This window comes from Heloderma suspectum, chromosome 2 (genome assembly GCF_057233095.1).
Source record: "Heloderma suspectum isolate Gila_16-S chromosome 2, 16-S_ref, whole genome shotgun sequence".
NCBI lineage: Eukaryota > Metazoa > Chordata > Lepidosauria > Squamata > Helodermatidae > Heloderma > Heloderma suspectum.
This window is the reverse complement of record NC_139459.1, coordinates 134,607,726-134,634,570: the sequence shown is the minus strand read 5'-3', so window position 1 is coordinate 134,634,570 and position 26,845 is coordinate 134,607,726. Positions and strand designations below refer to the sequence as shown.

At 43.9% G+C, this 26,845-nt stretch overlaps 1 protein-coding gene across 1 annotated transcript; it reads right to left on the bottom strand.

The window, feature by feature from the left end:
• Positions 1 to 1,816: 1,816 nt before the first annotated feature.
• On the bottom strand, positions 1,817 to 26,845 carry TMEM175 (transmembrane protein 175). Its single transcript, XM_084834838.1, has 10 exons — positions 26,603 to 26,845; positions 22,572 to 22,610; positions 20,858 to 20,955; positions 19,092 to 19,143; positions 17,654 to 17,689; positions 15,892 to 15,975; positions 15,138 to 15,302; positions 11,128 to 11,206; positions 8,524 to 8,653; positions 1,817 to 3,935 (listed from the first exon to the last, which is right to left on the bottom strand). Exons 1-10 carry the CDS (start codon positions 26,759 to 26,761, stop codon positions 3,272 to 3,274), a joined length of 1,506 nt encoding a protein of 501 aa, XP_084690964.1. The 5' UTR covers positions 26,762 to 26,845; the 3' UTR covers positions 1,817 to 3,271.

Genomic DNA, 26,845 nt, shown 5'->3' with positions numbered 1-26,845 from the left:
CATGGTTGCAAACACTGTGTATTTTTTTTTTAACAAACATCCTACAGGAAAATGTTGAACAGATGTTAACAAAGTTATTAGGAATGAGGGGCCATTACATTTTTAAAGTAACACATTTTGAGTGCTTCCTTCTCGCTTTCAGTCATAAAACAACTATTTTGTGTACCTCTGGAAACATCTTAATTTGCTCGATGGTCTATTAGGACACTTCAAAACAGCCATGTCACGCAGAGATGGCGTACCTTCATGGGTAACAGGCATGTTGAATTAGTGTCCGTTCCTGCAATCCAGATGTGGCCTGTGCTTAGCCCCATGCTGAATGACTGCCTAAATGGTCTACCAGGATTAGTACGGGTGGGACAGAGATCATTGCACACAAACGCTCATGGGAGCAGTAGACACCTGCACTAGATGGTAGCTCTTCTGTGCGGTACTTCTTCCTCTACCATAGGTAGCAGCCACTTGGAAATGCCCATTCTGAAAGAATTAGGTTGAGCGTGTACCATTCAATACCACTGGGACATGAAAAGCATCGTTTGTATTTGGAACTCTTTGTTCTTAAACAAGCTACAATCTAAAATGTTGCCTTTTTTATTATTAAGAGAAAGTGCAAGGAGTGGTTGCTCCATTCCAAACTAGACATGCTGCAGGAGATCTGTGATGAGGCTCTCCCATGTGGTTTTGCTTTTTCCTAATCTGCAGTTCTGCCACTTGTCGCTCCATAGGGAGGAGGGAGGTATAGTGGTTCCACCTGTCTTTTCCTTGTGGAGCTAATGGCAGCTGAGGGGCGGATGCAGGTGCTGATTTAGCTGTATAAAGGGTAAGGGAGAAAAGGGTTTAAAATCCATAGAACTAAAGGCTTCAAAATCAAAATATGCTGAGAGAATACTAGGAAGTGGAGCTGTGCTTATAGAAGAAGTCTCTCCCTGAGCTGAAAGAGCCCTTCCACGAGCACACCCCTTCTTCTGTGAGTGGAAGCTCCTTCCATTCATGGAGCGAATAGTGGCTTGGATCCTGTGTCCTAACTGGAATTTACCCAAATTAGGAAACAGAACTTCTTTCCAATATGATTGGTTGATTGCTGTCACTGCCCAAGAGGGTAGTGACCTTCCTACCTGTGTGAGGACTCCAACATGGTGCTTGTCAGCACCAATGTGCTTGCTCATACCTCTGTTGGTGCCTATCAGACTCCCTGCCCCCCCTGATTTTTATTTTATGCTTTAGAATTTTTTTAAAAAAACTTTTTTTAACTGGGAGGCCCATCCTTATTTGGGTTCAAAAGAGTGGCTTTGTGTTTTGGAGCTCAGACCGCCACCTCTGCCTTGTCCTTGGGCAAGTTACTTTTCCTTTAGGCTCTCACCAGTTTGCCTTGTGGGAAATGAGTGTTTTGTGACCAGCCATGCCCACAGCGGTAGCCATTTTATGTATAGGCAAGCCTTGGCCCATGCCCTGATACTCTCACAAAATTCCAAACCCCAAAAGGTTGGGAACCCCTAAATGTGATACTAACGAACTTTTGTGTTCATCAATCTCATGCCTCGGGAGTTGTGAACACCTCCAGGCTGGGCCCCCGACTCCCTTTCACTAAGGAGAAGACACTTGTCTCCGCCGCCTGCACTGATGCTTATATCTTTGTGAACTATTTTCAGTAATTTAGTTTCATTCGCAGTGGTATATAACTGCTCTAGCTCAATTGCTAACTTGTTTCTGGCTAACAAGCCCTACAGACGCTCATTATTTTGCCCCAAGCATTTGAAGTGTTTAAAAAGACAACACTTATAATTCAGAAAAGATGCTGAAATGAAATAAAACAGCTGTAATTGTAAACACAGCATTTTATTTAATAAAAAAATAAAACATTCAACTCATTTTAAGATTAACAAATGTATAAAATAATAAGGGCTCAAACAGTATTAAGGAACTGTCTCCTGGATCTTAGGCTGAATTTCCACATATAATACAGTGCATTACCTGAAAGCAAGTATACCATGATCAATCAAGTACAGGTTACTGAAGCATCATAATTCACTCACAATGCAAATACCATTTCATGTTCATAGTAAAGTGCAGTAAAGAAGAAAGCACAGAAGCTATTTGAAAGCTAGCCCATGTAGTGCTTTTTCAAGAACACACTGCTGTATTTCTGAGTGGCATAATGTTGAGCTTTTCATTAGGCACTAACAGTTCTTGCTTCAAGATAGCAGCAATATCTAATCAGGCAGCCTTGTGAATTAGGCAAGGCAAGGCCTAGATGACTTTATACTGGAAGTGTCCCAGCAGGGCATACAGAAGAAAGGGACATGAAGCCAGAGCTGGAAAAATAACATTATGTTTTCAAGTATCGAAAGGGTTGTCACACAGAAGAGGGCCACAACCTGTTCTCTATCATCCTAAACTGTAGGGCATGAAATAATGGGCAGAAAATCAGATTTCAGTTAAACATTTTAAAAAACTTCCTAATGGTCAGAGCAGTCAGACAATGGAACCAACTGCCTAGGGAGGTAGTAGGCTTCCAGTCACTGGAGTATTCAAGAGACTGGAAAGCCATCTATCTGGGAATGCTTTAAATTGGATTCCTGCACTGAACAAGGGGGTTGGACTCAACAGCCTAAATCTACGTGCCAGCCTTACTTTCTGCTAGAACCCACACGAGCCCTGCAAAGGGTTATGTAAAATTTTCACATTCCTAGGCACTAACATTACATTTCTAGCATCCCAAGCAATTAGGTTTCCTTAGATTTTTCTAGCCCCAGATTAACCATTTCTTTTATTGCCCTAAATAGCAATTTGTATTGTGGATTCACAGTCAGTTGGCCTAACACCATACATACTAGTTTTCACTGCTATTCCAGAGCAAATAATCCAGTGTGTATTACAGGGTGCGGTTGTTGATTTACTTGCAAGAGACACACCTTGGAATATAGAACAATTTAATACATGCCCCCCCACCCCTGCTGTTCACTCACTCATATGGCGCTAACATGTATATTCATATTGGCTTATCACCTTTCTCTTGTAAGTAACGTCATCTTAGCCCAATTCACTGAGCCCAAATGCCAGTCTGCAAGCAAAATATGGGCAGTGGGGCCCTGATAATTCTCCATCTCTAGGGTTTGCATATGAAGTCTTCATATTGGAGACATTTATGTTTCACAAACAGAGGGACCTAACGTGGCTAAATGCTGAATATACAAAGTCATGGCTTTGTGTTTGACCAGACATGTTGAAGTCATAGCAGTACCATGGTTTTCTAAGTAAAGTGCAAGGAAAGCTATGACAATGTTTCAGCAGGAGACAAACATGCTTCCTCTTCTTCTAATACATTGGCCCTTGGTCTGGACAGAGACATTATGACCTTCAACATCACCAAACCAATTCTGACAAAGAGGCGCAACGCGAGGAAAGCAAATGGGACAATGATCTGCGTGAGATGAAAAATGGCTGTACTCAGTTCACTCACAATACAGGTTAAAATGAAGACTGCAAGGCTTACACAAGGGTAGAGCGCAAGCTTGGCAAACATGAAGGCGTGTTCTTTGCCACCGTATCTAGCAAAAGCATGCAGCGTTTCCCTTTCGTGGAACAAAGCAGCAGTCCATATGCCAAACTGGAAGATGCTAGCAAAGAAAATGGTAACACAGCTCACTTGGATGGCTTCTATTTGATTATGAGACTTATCTGCAAAGTCACTGGTCAGCTGGTAAGCAAGAGGGAGGCCTCCAATAAACGCCAATGAAAGGGTATTAAGGACGCCCATCAGTCGAGTTGCTTTCGTCACGTGAAGGAAAAGTGAATGGTGGACAAACCAGAGAAGGCCAATAGTTACAAAAGATCCAAAGTAGGCAAGGAAATTTGGACCATATACGCTCAAAGCATCGATGAGATGACCATGGTATTTCTCTTTAACCTCTTTAGCATCAGGAACATTATCTTCACTGTTGGAGGAAGAACAGAAAAACAATATTTTGGTTGCACACACTCAGGCATCAGTCATTAAATCTAAACTTTAATGTTTAGAAATAAATCTTCCTGAGGGCAATGTTTAAGTAAGGAAAGAGGACCAAAGTACCCTGGTAATTTGGGGGGTTACTTAGTAGGGAGAAGCTGCTTTGACTTCTCCCCATGTAAAAACAGGAGATTCTTGATCTAGGAGTCTTTTTAAAAAATCTATATTTATTTTATATTTATAAGTGAAATAAACAATACCAACAACATAGTCAAAATCTACAGCTTCCAACATTACAGTATTCTGGGGAAGAAAAAGAAAAAAGGAGGAAAGAAAAAGAAAAGGAAGGAAAGGAAGGAAAGGAAGGAAGGAAGGAAAGATTATATCTAAGGTTCAGTGAAAGCAAACCAAATATACACATATAAGACCGATGGCAAATTATACCTATACAGCACTCTTCCAAACATTGCAAATATTATCACATCTTCAATCCGCTGCTCCATAAACTGTGAGCCTTGTCTTTCAATGTTATAACCTCAGTCTTATAGCAAATAAATGGGAGCAAACAGTCCATTTCCATTAACCATATATTACCATTCCATTAACACATATTAGTAGACATTAAAAGTTTAACCAACAAGAAATAATAATAATCATAATCCCATAATAATTATTTGTTTTGTTGTTTATTCGGTCAGTCGCTTCCGACTCTTCGTGACTTCATGGACCAGCCCACGCCAGAGCTTCCTGTCGGCCGTCGCCACCCCCAGCTCCCCCAAGGTCGAGTACATCACCTCCAGAATATCATCCATCAATCTTGCCCTTGGCCAGCCTCTCTTCCTTTTGCCTTCCACTTTCCCTAGCATCAGAATCTTCTCCAGAGTATCCTGTCTTCTCATTATGTGGCCAAAGTACTTCAGTTTTGCCTTTAATATCATTCCCTCAAGTGAGCAGTCTGGCTTTATTTCCTGGAGTATGGACTGGTTTGATCTTCTTGCAGTCCAAGGCACTCTCAGAATTTTCCTCCAGCACCACAGTTCAAAAGCATCTATCTTCCTTCTAGGGATGGCGGAGAATTTCTCCCCGAAACTTCGGGGGGCCGAGCGCCAATGTGTTCGGCCCCCCGAACAAGTTTCGGGGAGAAATCCTCCGCCCCCCCGGCCCCCCCCCCGGGACGGGACTTACCTTCCCTGAATGTCCCTCCCGGCGGCGGGTCCGGCTGGCGGTTCGTCCGGTGTTCGAGCGGGGCGGGAGCGGCAGCCGGTCTTTCGACCGGCTGCCGCCCCCGCCATTGCAATGAAAGAAAAAAAAAAACACGTCCCCTGATAGGCTACGTGACGATTCACGTAGCCTATCACGGCAAGATTTGCAAAGTCAGCCGTGATAGGCTACGTGAATCGTCACGTAGCCTATCACGGGTGACTTTAAAAAAAAAAAAGTGTGTACGGATAATGGCGGCCCCCATAGGGAGCCGCCATTCCCGTTCCTTATTTGGTCGCTGTAGTCTACGTCAATGTTTACATAGACTACGGCGAAAATAAGGGCAACGCTATTTGCATTGCCCTTATTTTCGCCGTAGTCTACGTAAACATTGACGTAGACTACAGCAACTAAATAAGGAACGCGAATGGCGGCTCCCTATGGGGGCCGCCATTCGCGTACGTGCTTTTTTTTTTTTTAAGTCACCCGTGATAGGCTACGTGACGATTCACGTAGCCTATCACGGCTGACTTTCCAGATCTAGCCGTGATAGGCTACGTGAATCGTCACGTAGCCTATCAGGGGACGTGTTGTTGTGTTTTTTTTTTTACTTTCGTGTTCGCGGCCGGGCGAGGCGGGAAGCCTCCCCCCCCGGCATGAATTTCGGCCGGGCGAGGCGGGAAGCCTCCCCCCCCCGGCCTGAACTTCGCGGGGGGAGCAGCGAAGCGCTCCCCCCCACCGCGAAAAAGCTGCGAGAAAAGGTAAGTGACTTTCGTTCACCCCTACTTCCTTCGCTCAGCCTTCCTTATGGTCCAGCTCTCGCAGCCATAGGTTACTATGGGGAATACCATTGCTTTAACTATGCGGACCGTTGTTGTCAGTGTGATGTCTCTGCTCTTCACTATTTTATCAAGATTTGTCATGGCTGTCCTCCCAAGAAGTAAACGTCTTCTGATTTCCTGGCTGCAGTCAGCGTCTGCAGTAATCTTTGTGCCTAGAAAGACAAAGTCTGTCACTGCCTCCACGTTTTCTCCCTCTATTTGCCAGTTATCAATCAAGCTGGTTGCCATAATCTTGGTTTTTTTTTGAGGTTTAACTGCAACCCAGCTTTTATAATAATGATAGTAATACTACTATTAATGATAATTTTAAAAAATGGAAAAAAAAGAATTTAAGAGGATAAAAAAGAAAAAGTAAAAAATAAAAACAAACTATTTATTTATTTAAGTAATATCATATCTAAAAATGTATTTAAATGTGTACATTCACATACACACATACAATATAACACACAAATGGGAAAGAAAACAAAAATATGCAAACATTTAATCTGGCAAACTTCCCAGACATCCTATCAGCTAAACCCCAAACAAGACTTTAGAGGAACAGTAAAAATGGCTAAATTCCAACTCAGGAGGCTGGGAAAGTTGGCTCCCTTGTTTTAATGTTAACACCAATGAGAAATGATTCAGCTGCATCAGAATTTAAAAACTTTTTCATTTGGCCTTCACAACGAATGCAAAATTAGTAGGATATTTAATATGATATTGCAGGTTATTTTGCTTTGCCAAACTTCTTGCTTTGGTGAATTGCCTTCTTCTGTCAGCAATTTCTTTAGTATAATCAGGAAAGAGCATAATCTTGTCATTTGCTGGTCCCCACCGCAGCTCACCTCATTCTCTTGCCAGACGCAGAAGATAATTTTTTGTAGAAACTCGTGAAAACTGCACAACAACAGTCCCAGAAGTCCCTTTAGTGCCACGTATTGAGCCAGGAACACAATATGCATGATCAGTATCCAGTAAAAAATCAGATGGCAAAATCAGTAATTCATGCAAAAGTTTATCCACAAATTCAGCCAAACATACATCAGCAGCCAATTCTTTAATACCCAGAATACAAAGGTTCACTCTGTGTGTAAAAGCCTCCAATTGGGAAATTTGAGCAAAGTATTGTGCGAAGCTTGCATAGCAGATTCATGAGCAATAACTCCATCTTTGAGCGCATTACCCTTCGTTTCCATCTTTTGAAGAGAGATATTAATTAAATCCACAGCCCCTTCGAGGGCAGTGATTGAGTCCTGGGTTGTTTCAAGCTTCTTTGACTGCACTGATAGTTGAGAAGACATAGTTTTTATCAATGCGAGCAACTCTTCTTCACCTCCGGCCTTTCTAGAAACCTTTGCTGGGGGAGCAGTTGGGGGGGTAGGTGGCATTCCCAGACCTTTTGTTTTTCCCTTTGATACTGCCATCCTCCACTTCCAAAAGCACAACAAGCAAGTATAGTTGCAGAAACAGAAAAGACAAACGTTTAATTAGATTTAAGTGCCAGTCCCCAGATATTGCTGGTAGTTTAAGTTCACAAATATTTTTTGGAGCTCATCAGTCTTGTAGTCTCCTAATTGCTAGGAGTTTCAGACAGCATTCAGCAGACGATACTCTGGCAGCTGACCTGAGATTGCAGCCCTTCTGCTGCACTGCAAAAGCCACTGTTCTTCCAAGATTTCAACCGGATGGTACTGTAAGATTCTCCTTTTAATTCCAGGGGAATTTTAAAAGGTTTCTCAACCTTTTCATAGCTGTTTGAGATAAGCAACCTGCAGAGCTCCACAGGTCACTTCCAAGATGACATGGCTCCGACCAGAAGTCCATCTAGGAGTCTTTTGTGATCACATGATGAGTTAGGAGAACGGCTGTGCATGTGCCATGATTCCACCGAATGTAGAAAAAACATAGAATGGGGCATTCAGCTTCAAGTCCATCTTTCATTTTGTAAAAGGAGCAAATAGCTGTGATGGTATGTTTGAAAAAGTGGACAATGCCTAATGAGAAACCAAAGGGTCAGCTGAACCACATTTCCAGTGGTAGGAGGCATAGCTTCAGTGCCCTGCCTAGCTCCTTGCCCCTCCTGATGACTAGCAAAACACGAGTGAGTTGTGCAATATATTTTTCAACTGTAGAATAAATTATGCAAAATACAAATATGAAAATTGGCACAAGTTGCATAATTTATGCAGGTCCCAGAATTCACCTTTTCTTGAGACAAAATTTGGATTGCCTGGGCACAGAATTTTAGCATGTAACATGCACAGCCTCAACTATGAACTACTGACATGAAACAAAGGTGGACGTTACATTCTTTGGGAGCATGAGGCACAGATATTTCCCATATGATTGGGGAAGTACTAAATATAATTGTACAAGACGTTGGTGGGGTCACATGGTCAAGACAGATTAAAGGGAGTTCCAGATCATAACAAAAAAAGCCAACTCCACACACCTTTTTTTCCTTCAGCATTGTATTCCCATACAAAGAAGAGTAAAGACCAATATTGGGTGGAACTTTATTATAATGCATTCGAATAGCTGAGGACTTACCATATATCCAGAATTAGCAGGGTTGCTACAATTGCATAAACTCCATCACTGAATGCTTCTACTCGTTCCTTACTAAGGGGTTCAGTAAGAGAAAAAGTAAACAATTCCAGAGGGATCTCCTCTTCTTGATCTGCAAGCCACAATTATCACACTTAATAAAAATATCTGGCATCTCTGTTATGATAAAGCTTTTATTCATTTTATCCCATCCTCCAGAAAGCAAGAAAAAAACATTAACCAGAATTATTTCCGCATGTCATTCCTCCCCTACCTTGTTCTAGAGACGTGTTGCTTACCCAAAGCTCATTGGGAAAGCCTTGTCTGTACAGTTTCTAGGAGAGAGATTTTAAAACTGTATTGCTGGGGGGTTCCTTGAAAGCCTATCAAGTTTTCCTCGGTGGGAAGATCAGTGATGGCAGACAAAGACAGCTTGCCCACCACTACCAATCTTCCCCTGGTACATGCAACAGTGAGGGAGCACTGGCCATGTTCTTGGCAGACAATGATGAGGGCCAACTGGCCTGGTGGCAAATTGAATTGAAGGTGTACCCTAGGCATGCCCCTAAATCCTCTGCAATGCACAGCAGTCCTTTGGCAAACAAGTCCATGTGGGAAGGGTTCCTTAAAGTTAAGAAAATTGGAAACCCACTGTTCTAGCCTTAACAACTGTGAAGGAGAGAGTTCATTTCAAGCTTTTCTAACTTGTGAAGAGAAGTAACGTTCCTGGATTGCAGAGAGGAAAATATAATTGCAGAGATTGCAGAGAGGAAAATATAATTCACCACCAGTGAATAGGGGGTATGCTAAATTCTTACATTCTAACATTTAGAATCAAAATAAAACAAAACATAAAACTCTGAAAACAGTTCCAGAACTGCAAGGGGAACAGGGGCAGGTCTTAAATGTCATGAATGTTTGCTCCCATGTCAACTTCTTGACATACTTTGTTCATCTTGGGAAGCTCGTTCTAAATGCTATTACCTTTCAGAGGCAAGGCTGGCAGCTACAAAGGATAAAACCTTTCCTATTGTGATGCCACAATTGTGGAACACCTTGGGAGGCTGGTTTGATCCAATCTTTGATGACCTTTTGAGAGGTGAAGATATTCCTTTAACTGAAGGTAGAGTGGCATGAGATTTTAAAATTCTGATATGTTTCATAATAGTTTTATTGGGTTAAATCCATCAGATTTCTCCATTAAATGAAATCACACACACCCCAGTTCCGCCAATGGAAGCAGTTCTATCAGCAGAATGATACCATTGGGTCCAGCTCATTGTGTTTTTATCATTTTACTGATGTTGGCTTTATTTTATAGTTTTATAACCTACCATGGATTTACATGTTAGAGAGAGGCAGTAAGAAACAGAATTAATAATATTCATCATCAGGGATGAAACAATCACTATCCAATAAGTAGTTCTGATTATTGCAGATACTCAATAGTAGCAAGGCTAACAAAAACAGTAGCGGAGGATGGAATATTGGCCTTTGCCAGCAACTATGATTTTCAATTTGAGCAATAACAGAACTGTTTTTCCCTGCCCTGTGACAGATGCTCTACCTCAGGGAAAGATATCCTAAAGAAGTTAAAAGAGCACCTTGATTTTCTACAACTGCTCTGTACTTAAATCCAGATCTAAACTTTGTTTTCCAACCCAAGGTCTATGGAGGTAAGTGGCAGAAGCTAGAGGGCTTGATCTGGGGCTGAAATGTGGCAGGCAGAATGTACTGATTCAGTACTGTCCAGTCAAAAACAGAAGGCCAGGCTCCTAGTCCTGGCAAATGCAGAGGAGTCGCACCGCACACTGTGCAGATGGTCATTTTGCAAACCCCCTATTCTCTTTTGCATCTGAAGTGACTTCTGGGAGGCCCGAATACACACAGTCCCAGATAACTCATTAGCCTTTGATTGAGAGGTTCCTGGTTCATGTCCCAGAACTGGTGAAACAGCCCATGTTTACTAAAACGGTTTATTAGTGTCATATTAGGCAAGGGGATGCTGTTTATTGATTTTGTAAAGACTTTATTTATTGATAAGGTATCTGCCTTAGTGCCTTTTGGGTTGTCTGTTTACTCTTGGACACTGGTTGGACACCTACCTATCCTATTTTAGAAAGACACAACTTGGGAGCATTCTTGTGTCACAATCACTGTCCAACACTAAGCAGGGAGAAAAAATAATAATCTGAATTGTCCTTGTGTTTTCATGCTTGATGGTACTTTTAAAATCTGCTTCCTAGTCACTGAGGAGGAGAGAACCCCTGTCTCAACAGGCCTGTTTCCATCAGCAGCTGTTCTACGTAGCTGCATCTGAGGGAGAGGATGGACAACAAAGCCCACTCCAATGGGTAGGCTGGGACCAGCTCCCATTTCAGCTCCTCCCCTCCCCAAACAGTCCCCTAAGTAACCATTCTAGCTGGTAATTATAAGATCAGTTGTGTAGCTTTGTTTAACTAAGAACTGGTACCTGAATTTCCTTTCCCATTCCTCTTTCCTTCAGTATCATGTCTATAAGCTTCAGGGCAAGGATTGCCTAGTTTTAAAAAAAATCTCTGTACTATGCTCAGAAAATTTTGAAGCTTTATAAACAAAAATACTCACCAAGAAACTTGCTTTTAAACCATTTGGTTAGGTGGCTGATATATGGGAAAAAAATAACAAGCCCAAGGAACATGTAAGACTGTAAGAAAAAAAAGAGTTTGTTTATTGCACAGCAATCTTTTATGTTCCTGCAATCATATGCTTGTAGTAGGTGGACAAGGATAAATATCATTTTGCCATATTAACAACATACTGGAAAGCATGTCACAATAAGCCACTCTGAAAATAAGTTACAGCGGGTGGGTTGTCTGCTCACTTAGGCGCTCTGCGGCTTGCCATGGCTTGTTTCCCCCTTGGTCCTCCTGCATGTATCCCATGGGCCTTTGCGGCATAACCTCAGCAGCTTACTCCACTGCTCTGCTAATGAGTGTAAATGTGCTCATTAGCAAAGTAGAGTTTATTTTGTAGAAATTTGTTAAATTTGTGCAAATCTTCCCAAAGGTGGAAAAAAAAGGTGTCACTGTCTAGGCAGGCGACGAAGTGGAGGAATAAATTGACTAGTGTCGTTTCAAGATATAATAATGAGGTGACTGGGTTTTTTGCCACTCCTGCCAGGCGCCTCTGTAGCCCTATCCAACAAGCCACACACAAGCCATTGTGCCAGGTTCACACATCACAACAAGCCGCTCTGAAAACAAACCACCCTGAACAACTCAACAAGCCTTGGGTTTTCAATAATCCACACTGAGGAAACCACACTGGGTTCAGAGGTCACAACAACCCACCCTGAAATAAATAAGGCTGACAACCCATGATGAGTTGTTGTGTTGTGCAAACCAGGTCATAACTGAGTGCCATAACTGAAAGCAAAGGGCTCCAGCAAATTGAATGCAAAGGGCTCCTATTGAATGATTCAGCTAAAGTGGGTGTCAGAGAAAAAACAGTTCTGAAACTTTTTCATTAATGCTGTGCCATCAGGGCTGGCCCTACCATTAGACAGAGTGAGGCAGTCAAGGTATTGGAGGGAGAGCTGTGGGCCAAGCAGCCTGCCCTGTGTCCTCTAAGCTAGCCTGCTGCCTTCATTTCTGGTAGATGATACTGTCCCATTGCCAGTGTCAAAGAAAGATTCAACTGCCAGTCCAATCAGCTTTTGTATATGGAATGGGAGGGGGCAACATCTTGTCCTTTGCCTCAGGCAGCAAAATGTCTTACGCCAGCCCTGTGTGCCATGATGAACACACAAGAATGTCAGCTGGTTATAATTTGCACACACCATTCCATGTAAAATGGGCCACTGGTAGGAGAGTTCCCTCTTGGAGAAAGCAGAGTTACTTCTTTAAGCTGATACACCCATGAGACACATGCTTTGCAAGATACGTGCTTCTTTGACACATGCTGTATAGAGTATTGACTCACTGCAGGATATAGACACGGGCAGTTTGGAACTGTATCTTCTCAGTATGTTCAAAATCCTACTTGCTAACAAAGAACTCATTCTCTGAGTTCTGATCCTTATGTAGCCAAGAAGGCCCTGTCCATGCTCAGGAGGAGCAAGGTATCAACTTGTTCAGAAGAACCTCCAGGGTTGAAGTAGTACAAAAAATCTTTAGGGGGAAAACCACCACTATCAAAATAGCCCAAGAACTGAGCATTCTCAGTGGACACAGAATGCTGACTTGTCTGTGTGTGTGTGTGTGTCTAGGGGGGGACAGGACCAAAAACTGAAGGGCAGGAGAAAGGGGTGAATTGAATGGTATATTCTGGAAGTGGGCATGGCTGGCTGGCTCCCTGAACAAGAGCACTCCACATTAGGGATGGACCCGGCTTTACTGGGTGCTCGCTGAGCTGGTGCTGCTGCCCATCCCTGCCTGCGGCAACATGCAAAATTCATTGCGGCCTGGCGTGCGCTCGAGGAAGCCTCAGGGCCACCCATCCTCCCTAGTGAGCCGCCATTGTGCATAACAGTGGCAGCTTGGGCACTTCCAAGTAAGCAATGTGCAATTGGCGGCCATAAAGGGGCCATCTATGCGACACTGCAGGCATAAATGGCAGCTCGGGTGCTTCCAGGTAGGTAATGTTGTGTAAGTGGCAGCTGTAAAGGGGCCATCTATGCAACATTAAAGGTGTAAATGGAGCATCGTGCACAACAAACCAACATACTTTTTGTGGGAGACAAGGGGAGGTTGGGGGATGCTGACCTGGTGTTGAATGGGGTGCGGCTGCCCCTGAAGGACCAGATCTGCAGCCTGGGGGTCATTTTAGACTCCCAGCTGTCCATGGAGGCTCAGTGTCAGCCGTGAGCCAGGCGGCGCTGTACCAACTCTATCTGATACGTTGGCTGCGCCCCTACCTCCCTAACCATCTGCTCCCATCAGTAGTCTCCTCTTGCTAGACTACTGTAACGCGGTCTATGTGGGGTTGCCCTTGAAGACAGTTTGGAAGTTGCAGCTGGTGTAGAATGCGGTGGCCCGCCTGATTAAAGGCAGCTGTCGGCGAGATCACATCACTCTAGTGCTGAAGGAGTTGCACTGGCCTAGTCTATCTTAAAGAGTGCCTCCAACACCATCAGGGATGCTGCTCAATGAGATCGGCCTTGGAAGGCCTACTGTCTGTCCCATCAGCCAAGACAGCTAGGCTGGTGAGAACTAGGGAGAGGGCCTTTTCTGTGGTGGCGCCCACTCTGTGGAATTCCCTCCCTAGTGACCTCCGCCATGCCCCCTCTTTGATGAGCTTCCGCTGGGCTTTGAAAACCTGCCAATTATGCAACATTACCTACCTGGAAGCTCCCGAGCCACCACTGTTGTGCATAATGGTGGCTTGCTAGAGAGGACGGGTAGCTGCCGGGCACTTGGTAAGCTGCAGGGTGCTCACTGAGTGGGTCTGCAAGTGCCCTGCGGTTTGGCGAGCGGGGTCCCGGGGGGGGTGAGGGGGAGTCTGTTGGACTCTACCCCCCCCTCCATGGACTCTCACAACATCCCTATTCCATACTACATCATTTTGTTGCAGGTCTCACTTGTATCACTATAATTTGCATCCTCAGTTCCTACTGGAGGTTGTCAACTCTAATCAACTATGTGGTCCTACTGGGCCACACACGTACATTTGCAGGCTTCTTTGGGAATGGGTGCAGGGTTTTTTCCTTTGCTATCAGGTTAGCTCTGATTCCCCCCTGCCTTTTCTTCTGTACGTACGCACAAACACATAGATACATACACACACCCACACACCCACCCACTCACACTGCAAATCTGGCTCCAAATCAGAAAGCCCAGGCTGGGCAAGGTAGCAGTAAGTGTGGTGACTGCTGGGGCATTCTGGGAGTTGTGGGACGTTTTCCTGTCTGAACATGCATAGGATTGCACCCTTATTTGCTGTCCCAGCAATGATGATACTCCTGAGATTCCCCCATGCTTTGTGAATCCAGAGATCATGACCTCTGCACAGAAGCATCCTGATGCACGGGCCCTTAACACACAGGCATATTGTGGCAGATGCTATGATGCCTCGTCCTGTGAATGTGAAAGGTCTAATGCTGTTATTACTAGCCTGCTGCCACCACTTGAGGTATTTCTCTTCTGTTACCACGTGCCCTCAAGAATACAAAGTCAACTGTGTTGCTGCTGTATAAACTGTCAGCTCTAGTTCACATAGGTATTGATTGATCAATACACTAAGTCACAATGGATAAATGACAATATGTTTATTTTCTTATTAAGTCACTGTAACAATGTTCTTCCAAAGCCAAGTAAAATAATAAAACCAGCACACACAAAGAACTCCTTTTTTCTTCCTCAGCTTCCAACTCCATTCTCCTAAGTGCTCTTGGAAGCCGGACTGTCATAACTGCCCTCAGAACCCCACTGACCAATCCCAACTCAGCAAATAAGCCCATTCCCAATGCAGTTCTGCTGTCAGCACCGTGCACCCCAGCAACAAATATAATCTGAACTCCAATAAAAACAAAGGCTCCCCATTTCACGAGAGACGCAGCCAACATGGCGGCTTAATTTCTTAAGGCATGTTTCAGCCACTCTCGTGGCACATGAGATACACAGTTCGGGTGGACTTACCAATGGGATGAAGAAAAATGAGAAGATGGCAGCCAAAAAGCTCAGTGTTGGTCCTCTTAGTATAATCTTCAGGATGTGATATTTATAAAATGCTTGGTTTTCAGACTCTTGTATTTGATGATTAAGTAAATATGGATGGTGGAAGCTATACACTACGATGATTGCCTACAGAGTGAAGAAAATATTACATCAGCATAGGAGACCAATGGATGGTTCAGCCAAACCGTGTTCTGGTGTTATGAGAACAACCATTGGGCGCACATGCTTCTTTCTTACACTTTCTCCTACCCTTGCACATAGAGACTGTGCAAAGTTTTCCTTGGGTGAGTCAGAAGTGAGATAGTCTCAAGTAGCCATTTGGAAACTGTAGAAGAAACTAAGGATTTCCTCGATGAAGAGATTTTCTAAAGAGGTGTGTCGGGCTCTTTTTTTTGTTTGGTTCCATTTTGTCCACGCATTGAAGGGATGGTGTGTGTTTGCCTACAAACCTGGAGCACAAACCTGGAATAAACAAGGATCATAAACCAATTCTGCAAATCCTTACAGCCCATCTCTCTGTCACCTCTATCGGCTGCTGATGCAAAGGAATAAGCTTCTTCCCTGGGGGCTTTATACAACTGTGTTCCCCCATAAGGAGGAGAATGTGTGTGTCAGCCTACAAACATCACCTTCTTTTAACACCTAAGTCTTCTTTCTTAGTAACATTACATGATATTAATCTAATTTTAAATACTAAAATGAAAGGCAACTACACCTGGATAAAGCCGATTATAACAGCACAGATACTAAACATGAAAATGCCGAATGGTACATCTGGAAAGGAGGCCATTAAGGAGAACTGCAAGACAAAATATTAAATCAGTTATGTGCTTCATAAGACATTAAAGGGAAAAAATAGATTTTGCTTATATCAGCTTTTTAAGAAGTTATACATCTGCTAGCTCTACTTTTTACACCCTTGACACTCAGTTGAATGAACAAACAAACTGATAAACTGCAAGTTATTTTGAGAGAGACTGTGAGACGCTCTGAAAACCCAAGAGTACAATATTAACTTGAAGAGGAAAATAGTAAGAAAAATACTGAATGCCAACATTCCTTTAATGAGCAAGTGCATGTGTATAGAATTCTAGGATAAACCAAGCTATTAATAGCCTGAATTGCATATTAAGCTAAAAAGCTATTAAGAAGACATTGATACAACTGCATTTCAAAAGAAGTGAAATTTCCCTGCGTTATCTGGCAGGGCACAATTTCAAGCATGGACAGGAAGATGTAGCTGATTCTAAAGCAGACACAAGCTACAAAACCAAATAATCTAATTAGGGCTAAAAGTGTTAATCAGATGACAACTGAAACAATCCTTCATTATTATTATTTTGATAATGGTGCTCTTTTACTGGGGCACTGAGTCAACAGCGTTTGCGGCCATAGGCACACTCTGTTGATCTACGAAGCAATGGAGGGCCCTGTGCTGAAGACCCCCTCCTAGAGTCCAGGGACCACATGACCCTAAATGCCTCACCTCTCCTAGTGATGCTGCATTGGCTAAGACGAGCTGTTTCAACAGGAGCTGAAGGCTAATGGTGCCCTAATCCCCTGCTGGGCAGCTGATAAGAGTGCTCTAACCAGTCACAAAACCTTCTGGCTAGGAACACTGAAGTGCTGGAGGATGCGTTCCAGCTGTACTTTCTAGTTCCCATTGATGCTTGGGATATGCCAGGGCCCAGCTGCCTGCACCGGGAGGGAGGAGAACAGCAGCACAGCACATGAGTGGAGGGGAGAGTTATGGATCATAGCCTTGCTTGCAATGAGATTCCAAACCATGCCTATTTGGTTTCTTGAAGGATGATAACAAAAGATCCCTTCAGACCAGGGGCTTTGCATTTAAGGAGCTCAGGTGACTGAGAACATTTGTCATTACGTAATTCACTGTGACATTTATACTTGAACCCGGAAGGAAATTCACTGAGACATGGTTGGATTGTTTGGCCAATTCTAATGATATGAGTTAAAATCATTTACCTATCGTTTAACTAAGAAAAATATGTTACATTTAGAGCTGCAAGTTTCACTGTGGTTGCACATAAATGGGAGCAAAATCTATTGTGACAAATCCTAAGTTGTAAATGTAAGTTGTAAAAATATGCATATACATAAGAACATGTGGTTCTGAAATATGGTATACCAACATGCACTTTGGTTTGGCTTTTACTTCCAGTGTAGTTTTATTTAATTCTCAGTTTTTATTTACTTGTAATGAATGAAGTCTTGCAATGACTGGTTAAACAATAAATCTTTGACTAGCATAAAACATAGAAGTGCAAACATTACTGTTTACTATAGTATGTGTATGTTTAAGTTTTGGTGCAACAGATTTGTACCCATTTCAAAGAGAATGTACTCCATTCTAACAGTTACAGCCTTATGTTTTCAGACTTTAAAAGGCTTACTTTCCCTCCAATAATCAACAAAGCAGTAACATCAAGCATGAAAGAAGCTGAATGCATACATACCGTATATGGCAAAAAGGTAATGAGCATCATACATGCCTGGGAGAGGGAAGAAGGGATTCAGCACATGAAAAGGAAAGGCTTCCTGTGCATGTTAATACAATTAAAGTCCCTTCCCACATTACCTTCACAGTTTGGCTTCTTCCTGCACTTCTAAGGTAACGTTAGAAGCCCTGAGCCACACTGGGGCACATATACAGCAGCTCGTTCTTGGAACAATATTGCCCCATTTTCTAGGAGAGGTGATGGTAGCATGGAGACGACACAGCACATCCTGTGGTTTCTGACAGTACCTTTGCAGTACTGCAGTGGCTCAGACTGAACAAAGATCATGTAAGAAGGTAACTACATTAAGCACTTTGGCTTAGGAAACCTCTATAGGCCTCAGGCTTTCTCCAAACCTAAGCAGAATGGTTCAGAATCGGAATAATAGTACAAAGAAATGCTAAACCCGATGTTTACAATTCCACAACAAAGCGGACTCCAGTCCATGAAAGTCTTATGCCATAATAAATTTGTTTAAGGTGCCACAAGACGCTTTGTTGCTTTTGCTCTGACAGACAAACCTGGATACCCCTCTGGAAATCATTCACACTGATGTCAGTTGGCTTTCCACAATCACCTGTGTGTAACGTCAGGCCATTTCCACGAGCAATGTTTAAATCTGTTTCTTGTGTTAGAGCCAAACTACTTGTGATGTAAGTCACCTTTTTAAACAAGCATGCTTAACCCGGCTGCTCTTTTTTTTGGGGGGGGTGCATATTACTTCCCCCTGGATCATCCTATTTCTGTCTGTTATGCACTGGGATCATTCAGAACCTCCTGTGCTTTAAGGTAATTTTAAAAAATTCTATTTTGCATTTAGCTTTGAAAAGCATTACACATAATGTATCCTAGGTGGGAATTTCCCCTGCAGTAACTTACTGTTATCATGCGGTTCTGTTCCACCATTACTTTTAAAATGGACCTGAGCCAAGGGCTCAATTCTAGCCCCCAGAAGGACAATGGAAGTTCCCACTGAGAGGGACTAATTCCTCAAATACTAGGGTGCCCACTTTCAAGTGGATGCCAGTGACTTAATGTTAAAAGATCCTTTAGACGTGTGTTTGGGTTGGGTGCGTGAGGTATGCAGAAATGCAGGTCAACCAGCATATGTTGTAACAATACTTTGTAACTTAAACTCCAATACCAGAGAAATAGTGTAATAGAAATTTTACAACAGTGAGGTGGTTAAAAAGTGTCATAACCCAATACTAATCTGGATAATTCTATTTCTCAAATATCAATATAATGAAATTTGTAACCAGGACAGGAGAGCATTCAAAATTGTTCCATCTTAGCTCTCAGGAATAGTCAAGGCTGGGTTCATTGAGCTAAATTTAGTTACACTAGTGTTCTTTGTTTTTTACAGACATTTAACTGAGTTATTTATTTCACTCACCAAATTTAGAAGGGCAAGTACATCATCTACGAGTTCAATAACTTGGAAAAGTCTGTGAAAGAGAGAGATTGATAACTTCCTGGAAAAACAGATCTAGAAAGTTTGACTGACAGACATGTGCACTGAATATGCAAGCCTTAAGTCTAAGGACAATGTCATTTTGACAGGGTTACAGTGCCTGTTTTATTCTGAACACACCCATTTGGCTTTCAGTTTTTCTATATACAGCAGTCAGAGTGAAATGGATATGAAACTAGATAAAGGTGTACAGAATTATGCATGGTGTGGAGAATGTGGATAGGGAGACATTTTTCTCCCTCTCTCAAAATACTAGAACCCAGTGGGGTCATCCCATGAAGCTGATTGGTGGGAGATTCAGGACAGACAAAAGGAAGTCCTTCTTCATGCAGTGCACAGTTAAACTATGGAAGTCACTTCCACAAGATGTAGTGATGGCCACCAATTTGGAAGGCTTTGACATTCATGGAGGGTAAGGCTATCACTGGCTACCATTCCCGATAGCTATCCGCCACCTCCAGTATCAGAGGCAGTATGCCTATGTACACCAGTTGCTGGGGAACATAGGCGGGAAGTTGCTGTTGCGCTCTCGTCCTGCTTGTGTGTTTCCCACAGGCAGCAGTCGGTTGGCCACTGTATGAACAGAATGCTGGACTAGATGGAGCCCTGGCTGATTCACTATGGCTCTTCTTATGAAACTGACAACTGAAAATATATTTTCTGAAATGCCACTCGCATAGGTCATAAGACCAAGAACGCAAACATCCACTCACCAGGGGCAAGTGAGCCTGGGGAAGGTCACCCAGCCTCAGGTATCCCTTCCCACAAGCTCTAACGTCTTCTGTGCTTTGCAGAAAGAAAGAAACAGCAAGAGTTTCTCTTGCTATTTCTTATCCACATCTCAGTGTAAGGAAGTGAGAGAAACCTCTGCCCCCCCACGCCCTCTCTTTCTCTGGGACAGGAGGACAGAGTGATCTAGCAACACTGCAGCTCTCCTCTAGCTTTGGAGAACAGGCATCATGCTCAAGTTTGGCAAGTGTCAATCCTCTTGGGCCAGTAAGAATCGCCTCCAGGAAAACAAGGAAGGAAAGCTTACAGGGCATACGCCTTTTTCTTTTTCTTTTATGCCACAAATGACAAACAGAGCACTGCCTGGACAGGTGCACTGGTAAAAAATCTCTGCATGGATGATACCCCAATAAAACTGATTGGCGGTCGATTCAGGATAGACAAAAGAAAGTACTGCTTCAGACAGCGACCTGTAATTGATGTATGGAATTCACTGCCAGAAAATGTGGTGACAGCCACGGGCTAAAACGGCTTTAAAAGGAGAGTAAAGACGTTTGTGGAGATCGTTCTACCACCAGCTATCGGCCATGAGAGCTGAATGGAACCTCTGCATTCGGATGGCGGAATGCCTCCACACACCAGTGGCTGGAAAGCAAGCAGCAGAGCGGGGCCTTTGCCTTCACGCCCTGTTGGAGGGCTTCCAGAAGCACCTGGCTGGCTACTGTGGGAAACAGGATACTGGGCTAGATGGACTTTTGGTCCGATTCAGCAGGGCTCTTCTTACGTTCTTTTGTGGACTAAGGCTGGTATAATTTGTTCGTAGGAGCAATTAACCTAATTGCTATGGCTGGGTTCAGCACAACTTGCAAACCCGGTAACAGGATGCCTTCCTCCTTGTTGAGCTACGATTTTCTAGAACTTGGTGTGTGTACCTTTTCAACACATTCATAACGGCATACCTGACGTGAGCTGCCCAAGCAACTGTTACGATTAAAAAAGTCATCAGATAAACCAAAATTTTGGTGGCTAGGAGCTGTTGAACGCTTTCACCAAATTTCTGAAATAAAGCACAAGACTTGTCAAAGGAATGCCCATCATTCATAGGAGAAGCTACAGAAAAATTACGTTGTGCAGTTCGTTTTCATACAAGCAGGCACAAAGAGAAAGTGTATTGCAAAATAATTGCCTTGAGGTGGTAGTTTTTTTGCTCTACAACTCCCGTTATTCCCCAGCCAGCACTGCTAGGGAATGATGGAGTTGTAGGACGTGTTCTGTCTAAACATGCGTTGGATTGCATCTTAAGGATCTCAGTCTGACATCTGAACCTCAGTTTTCATCTTCACAGTTCCAGAAAGTATATTGCAACAGCCTTGGTTATGTGCCTCACTCTTTGTACAATCCCGCCTTCCATCACAGGGTGGATTTATGCATGCACTGCCTCTCCCTCGTCACCAGCATTCTTTTATCACCTAAAGCAGCTCTGGATGGCTTCTGTTTGTCCAGTTGTTTCTCCGCTTAAGCTCAGCATCGCCCTTCCCCATCCTGACCTTTCAACCTTGAAGCAACTTATAGCTGCTTTGCATGATAAAAGAATAATGTGATGCTCTGCCCATGGAGTGTACAACCTTTGGGAAACAGTTCTCCACTATATATTCAGTTTCCCAACCACATAAGCCATCTTTAAGCCTTCAACACCAAAGATCGTGTGAAAGGTATTTTCTTGGCTCAGGCCTCTCTCCATTAAAGAACTCCTCCAGGATCTTATGTAACAACTTAAAAGTGGTCTCACAGTAAGTGGGCGATGATAATTATGATGGTGTCTATTTGTTCTAGTTGGATCATTTGTATTGGATACATTGGATCATCCCTATGGATTAAGCCTGTAATTGCCAACTTCTTCAGATGAGGGGTAGGGCAGCATACACTGAGACACCGAATAGCTTGGTATAGTGCCTTGTGCTGTTTCTTGTCTGGAAGTGCAGCTCTTCGACCCACACAGGAAAGCAGCACTGCTGAGCAAAATAAGAGGGCACTCTGGAGGCCAGTCACATCAAAAGAGGCGAACTTCTCACCTGAGCAAAGGAAAGGGCTCCTGCTTGTGTGTCTGCTTGTCAAGGCAATTAGGCTGGCAGGCATGATAGGCATGATAGGAGGGGCCTGCTTGGTAATGGCCCCCCACTTGTGGAACTTTGTTCCACTTAATGTCCACTAGACCCCATCATTGCAGGCCTTTAAGTGGGCTCTAAAGACTTTCCTGTTTACCTTAGCCTATAACTGAGTTAGTATTTTGTTGGGTGCCATTGTTTAAATAATGTTATAATTTTATTACTATTTTTATCAATGTTCTTTTGTGTTCTGGGATTTTAAATTTTGTACACCACCTGGAAAGACTTTTCCCTAATTGGTGGCTTATAAATCTTTAAAATAAATAAATAAATAAATAGGGGGAAGGGGAGAAGGTGAGTGGGGGCTTCATGTGGCTTGTGGGGCCCCTTTGGCTGTTTTTGGCTTAAGTAATAAACTGAACCCAAACTAAATGTTTTAATTTATTTTCTTAATCAATGCTACATGCCTCACTGTCCTGGAACAACCATACTGGAAATTCAAAGTACAACCTAAGTTATTAAACTGAATTACAATTGAACTCTATATTTAATATGAAATACACAGTACCTGATCTGGATGTATTTTTGTATGGGCCACAGGCAAAATCTGCAATAGAAGAACCATACAGCTAAAGTAATACACATATTTTCTCTTACATACATGAGATAATTAGGGTAGTATAGCTGAGCTTCTATGCTATGTAAGGTACTGGGAAAAGTGCAGAGGCAGTGTGGTGCTTTGCATTGTGATAAAGATACCTGCTCAAAGCGACTGGGTTTACAAGATCAGCATAAACATTAACCTGGTATTCTGCTATAATTACAAACAGCTACGTTCGAGCCAAACTGTTGCAGAACCCAGAGTCAGAGAGACCACGGAGTGAAGGAAAAAGAGATTATTTATTTAACGCGCGGGCTTAAAGCTGGAATCATTTCCAAAGAGCCAGAAGCCCCGAAATATATCAGCACATTGTTTTTATAGACATTGTGACACATATGAAACGGCTCCTCCTCCCCTTCCCGTGTGGGGTTGCAGTCCTCAACATTTCTTCTCCTAGCACCATTGTTTATAATACAAGAACTGGGTTATAGGGTAGCCATGATAAGGAGAGAACAGAAGAGAACAGCAGAGAACAAGATATACAGTTGTATGACCTTTGACAAGATAAGGAATTCCTGTGTCTCGTCAGCTTACAACAATATATTCAAGGGAGAAAGAGCTCAGCAAGAACATGAAGCATGAGACTGCATGAGGCTACTTAGTCTGACCCCCCATATGGCTGCTACAAAACTAGATATGATGTGGAAAATTCATGAGTGGATCTCATAAAACAGGCACAGAAATGGGGTGGGGTGGGGTGGAGGTTGGATAGGGGCTGCAGCTCTGAGTGGAGTATGCTGTTTCCTGGATGTTGTAAATGCACCTGCAAAGCTGCTATTAACCATGGGGGGCGGGGGAGAGAGATACATATACCCACATTGTACCTGTTCTGTTTTCCTCTGCCCACGATGGCTAATAGCTGCTTGGAGAGGGTAGTAATTTCCACCAAGGAAACAATATAGGGGATTAAACCGCATTTTGCAAACACCACATCCTGTCCTGACCATAAGCAGGGGCCCCTGGAGTACAAGAGCTGCTTGAGGATGACTTGGGTTTGGTGAGCACCAGGTTAGGCTGAAGTTGCAAGACATTCCATAGCTCCAAAAAGACACCTTACCAAGGAATTCAACTGAGCTCCCTTTTTTTTATCCTTCTTGGGCCAGACTATCCCTCCCAGGTGCCACCCAGTTCCTGAAGAGCGGAGGGCCTTAAAGGAGTAGTCCTCTAGTTTGGGGCCTGCCACTTCTGTCACTTTCCAGTTAGCTCCTGCCTTGTGTGCTGCCTGCACTGGTGAGCAGTGCCTGGTAAGCATGAGGCCCTGGTGTAAAGGGGGCTAGTTTCTCAGGAGAATCTGGCTTAGTGAGTGCTGGCTCTGGGGGTTCCAGTTCAGGAGTCTCTGGCTCAAGGGGTTCCTGGCTGATAGGCCAGGCTCTGTGTTGGGCCCTAGGTCTGGCTGGGTTCAGCATCTCCAGAGCTTGCACCCCAGTCTTCCTGATCCAGCTCGTTTGTCCCCACACCCCTACGACAAATTCCTGGCCATTACACTGGGTCAGGACAGCCACACCCCTAATCTAAGCCCAGCCCCACTCCAGCAAAAAAAAAAAAAAATGGAAGATCTGATAATGGATCTTTTATGTCACATCTTGTTTGGCCTTTAATGCAAGAGAGATCTTCAACCTGAATTCAGCAATTTTACCCTAATTTATGAGCTCTTCCTAGCTCTTTGATTTCTCCCACTGGAGACTTGTCAACAATTAGTTTGTCATAACTAACTTCTAATGTGGCTAGTTTTCCAATCCAGCTAGCACACACTGAATCCATCCCCCGTTACACAAACCATTCTCACCCACTCCACTCTTGGCTCCAATCAATTAATAAATGAACCCATATAGCATAGGAGTGATTCTAGCCCCCTGGTGATTGATAGGAATATTAGCCAGTGATTAGCAGTGAAGAAAAAACAAAGCACTGAAGAGGATGAAAAGGTTGCTTGGGAGAAGTGAAACGGCTGATTTGGGGAAGTGAAAGGTATCTGGAATATAATTAAGAATGCATAAACAAAATGAAAAAAATATTCCTTACATGCTTTAGCCACCCTGTCCTAGCTCTCAGTCAGAGTGGTTAAAGCATGGTAGAAGGCTGACATTTTCAATATTTTCAGTGTATCCTTTAATATTATTTAAAAACCATGAATGGTCAGACGGTCTATCTAGCCCAGTATTGTCAACACTGAATGGCAGTGGCTCTCCAAGGTTTCAGGCAGGGTTTTTTCCAGCCCTACCTGGAAAGTGAGGGATTAAACCTGGACCTTCTGCATGCAAAGCAGGTGCAGCCTCTAATGAGGAAAGCCACAGATTAATGGTAGAGCGCATGCTTTGCATGCAGAAAGTCCCAGGTTTCATCCCTGGCATCTCCAGATAGGGCAGGAAAAGAATTCTACCTGAAACCCTCAAGAGCCACTGCCAGTCAGCGTCAACAACACATGGCCCAATTTATCTGACCATATAAGGCAGTTTCCTATGAATAGAGCATAAGACCTGGGTCTAGTCTGAGGGGACATTTGAACCCAGACTTAGGAGGCCTGGGTTCAAATGTCCCCTCAGCCTAGACCAGTCACCATCTCTCAACCTAACCTATCCCAAAGGGTTGTAGTCAGGATAAAATGGGATAACCCCCCATGTGTCCATTATTTTGAGCACTCTAGAGGAAAAGTGGGATACAAATACAATGGAATCAATATGCACACTATCAGACAGTAAGCATAAGCAAGAAAAGGAAATTCAAAAGCAGACCTCCAACACATGGACCAGAAGGGAGAGCCAAGGGTAACAACACAGTAAGTTTTTGAATTAAATAGGGATCCTGTTCTGATTCAGCGAATCAGGACTGAGGTGTTGTTGTTTTTTTTAAGTAAGTGTGATGTACAGTGTTATGGTGGTAATTTTTGAAATGCATGCACTTTGAGCATGACAGGCCCCATAGCCATGCCCCCCAAGGAGGGTCCGAAATGCAGGCAGCTGTGTTGATCCATCTCTCTCTTTCTGCATTTTATGTCTTTCCTAAAACTAACTGGTCTTAATTGTCCATTCAAGACTAAGCCAACCCAAAATACTTTGCATTACAGCAGGGATAGCTCACAATATATTGCTACTTGGAAAATCGATTTATCCCTAGCTATTCTCAGGTTTGCAGCTAAGCTCAGAGGGAACAGGGAACCCTGAGGGGTTGGCAGATATGTCAGCATCCCCGCTAATTGAAAAATCCTGGCAATTCAATTCTGTGAGCCCTGGCCACCCAGTCCCCCAGGGCAGTGCTACCCTGGCCAAGTGGTGTCGGGACAACAGTGGTGTAGCCGTTAGGATGTTCAACTAGGGCAGAAGGGTCTTGAGTTCAAATTCCCACTCAGTGACTAAGCTCGCTGGGACCTTGGGCCAGTCACTTTCTCTCGGCCTAACGTGCAGAATATAACAAAGGTGATTACTGTGCTGAGGTATAGAAGGTAAAGTCTAAATTCTGCGCTTGGTACAGAGACCGGGGAACTGGTGGCCCACATTCTATTCTGGTTATACGGTGTTTCTTTTTAAAAGGGAGAGGTTGTGATCATCTCCTTTTAACCCAGATGTAGAAGCGCAGTACCATAGCTGTGGTTTTCTTTACTACTACTAAGCGCAAGGTTCCTAGTCACCTTCATTGTCACACAGACTGTCACACAGCACATTCTCTCAAAAGGACATCGGTTCTGTGCCTTTGGCAGCTGCGTAGCAGACAGAAGTTCAACAGCTGTAGCTTTCATCACTCCCACATGCCAGGAAAAAGCTTCCAAGCAGCAAGGAGTGGCTCCCCCCAGCCAGGCATGCAGTAATGAGGAATTCCCTCCCCCGCTGAACTTCTGCCTGCCACCACGCAGGTGTCAAGGGCACAGGGGCATCCGTCTATAGCAGAAGGAGGGCGGCGACGGCGGCGATCCTCGCGGTGGCTGACCGCGGCCCCCGACTCACCATGACGGTGGCGATGATGGAGAGCAACGCGTCGCTGTAGGCCAGGAGCCTGTGCGAGGCCTGAGCGCCGCCGCCCCGCTCCCCCTGGGCTCGGCCGCCCCGGCCAAGGGGCGTCGGGGCGTCGGGAGCAGCGTCGTCGCCGACCCCGGCTCCAGCCATCCGCCTCCCGCTTCTCGGGCGGGCATGTGCAGAGGAGGGACTGCGCGCAGCCGGCCGCTTCGGCTGCCGTTGCTGCCGCCTCTC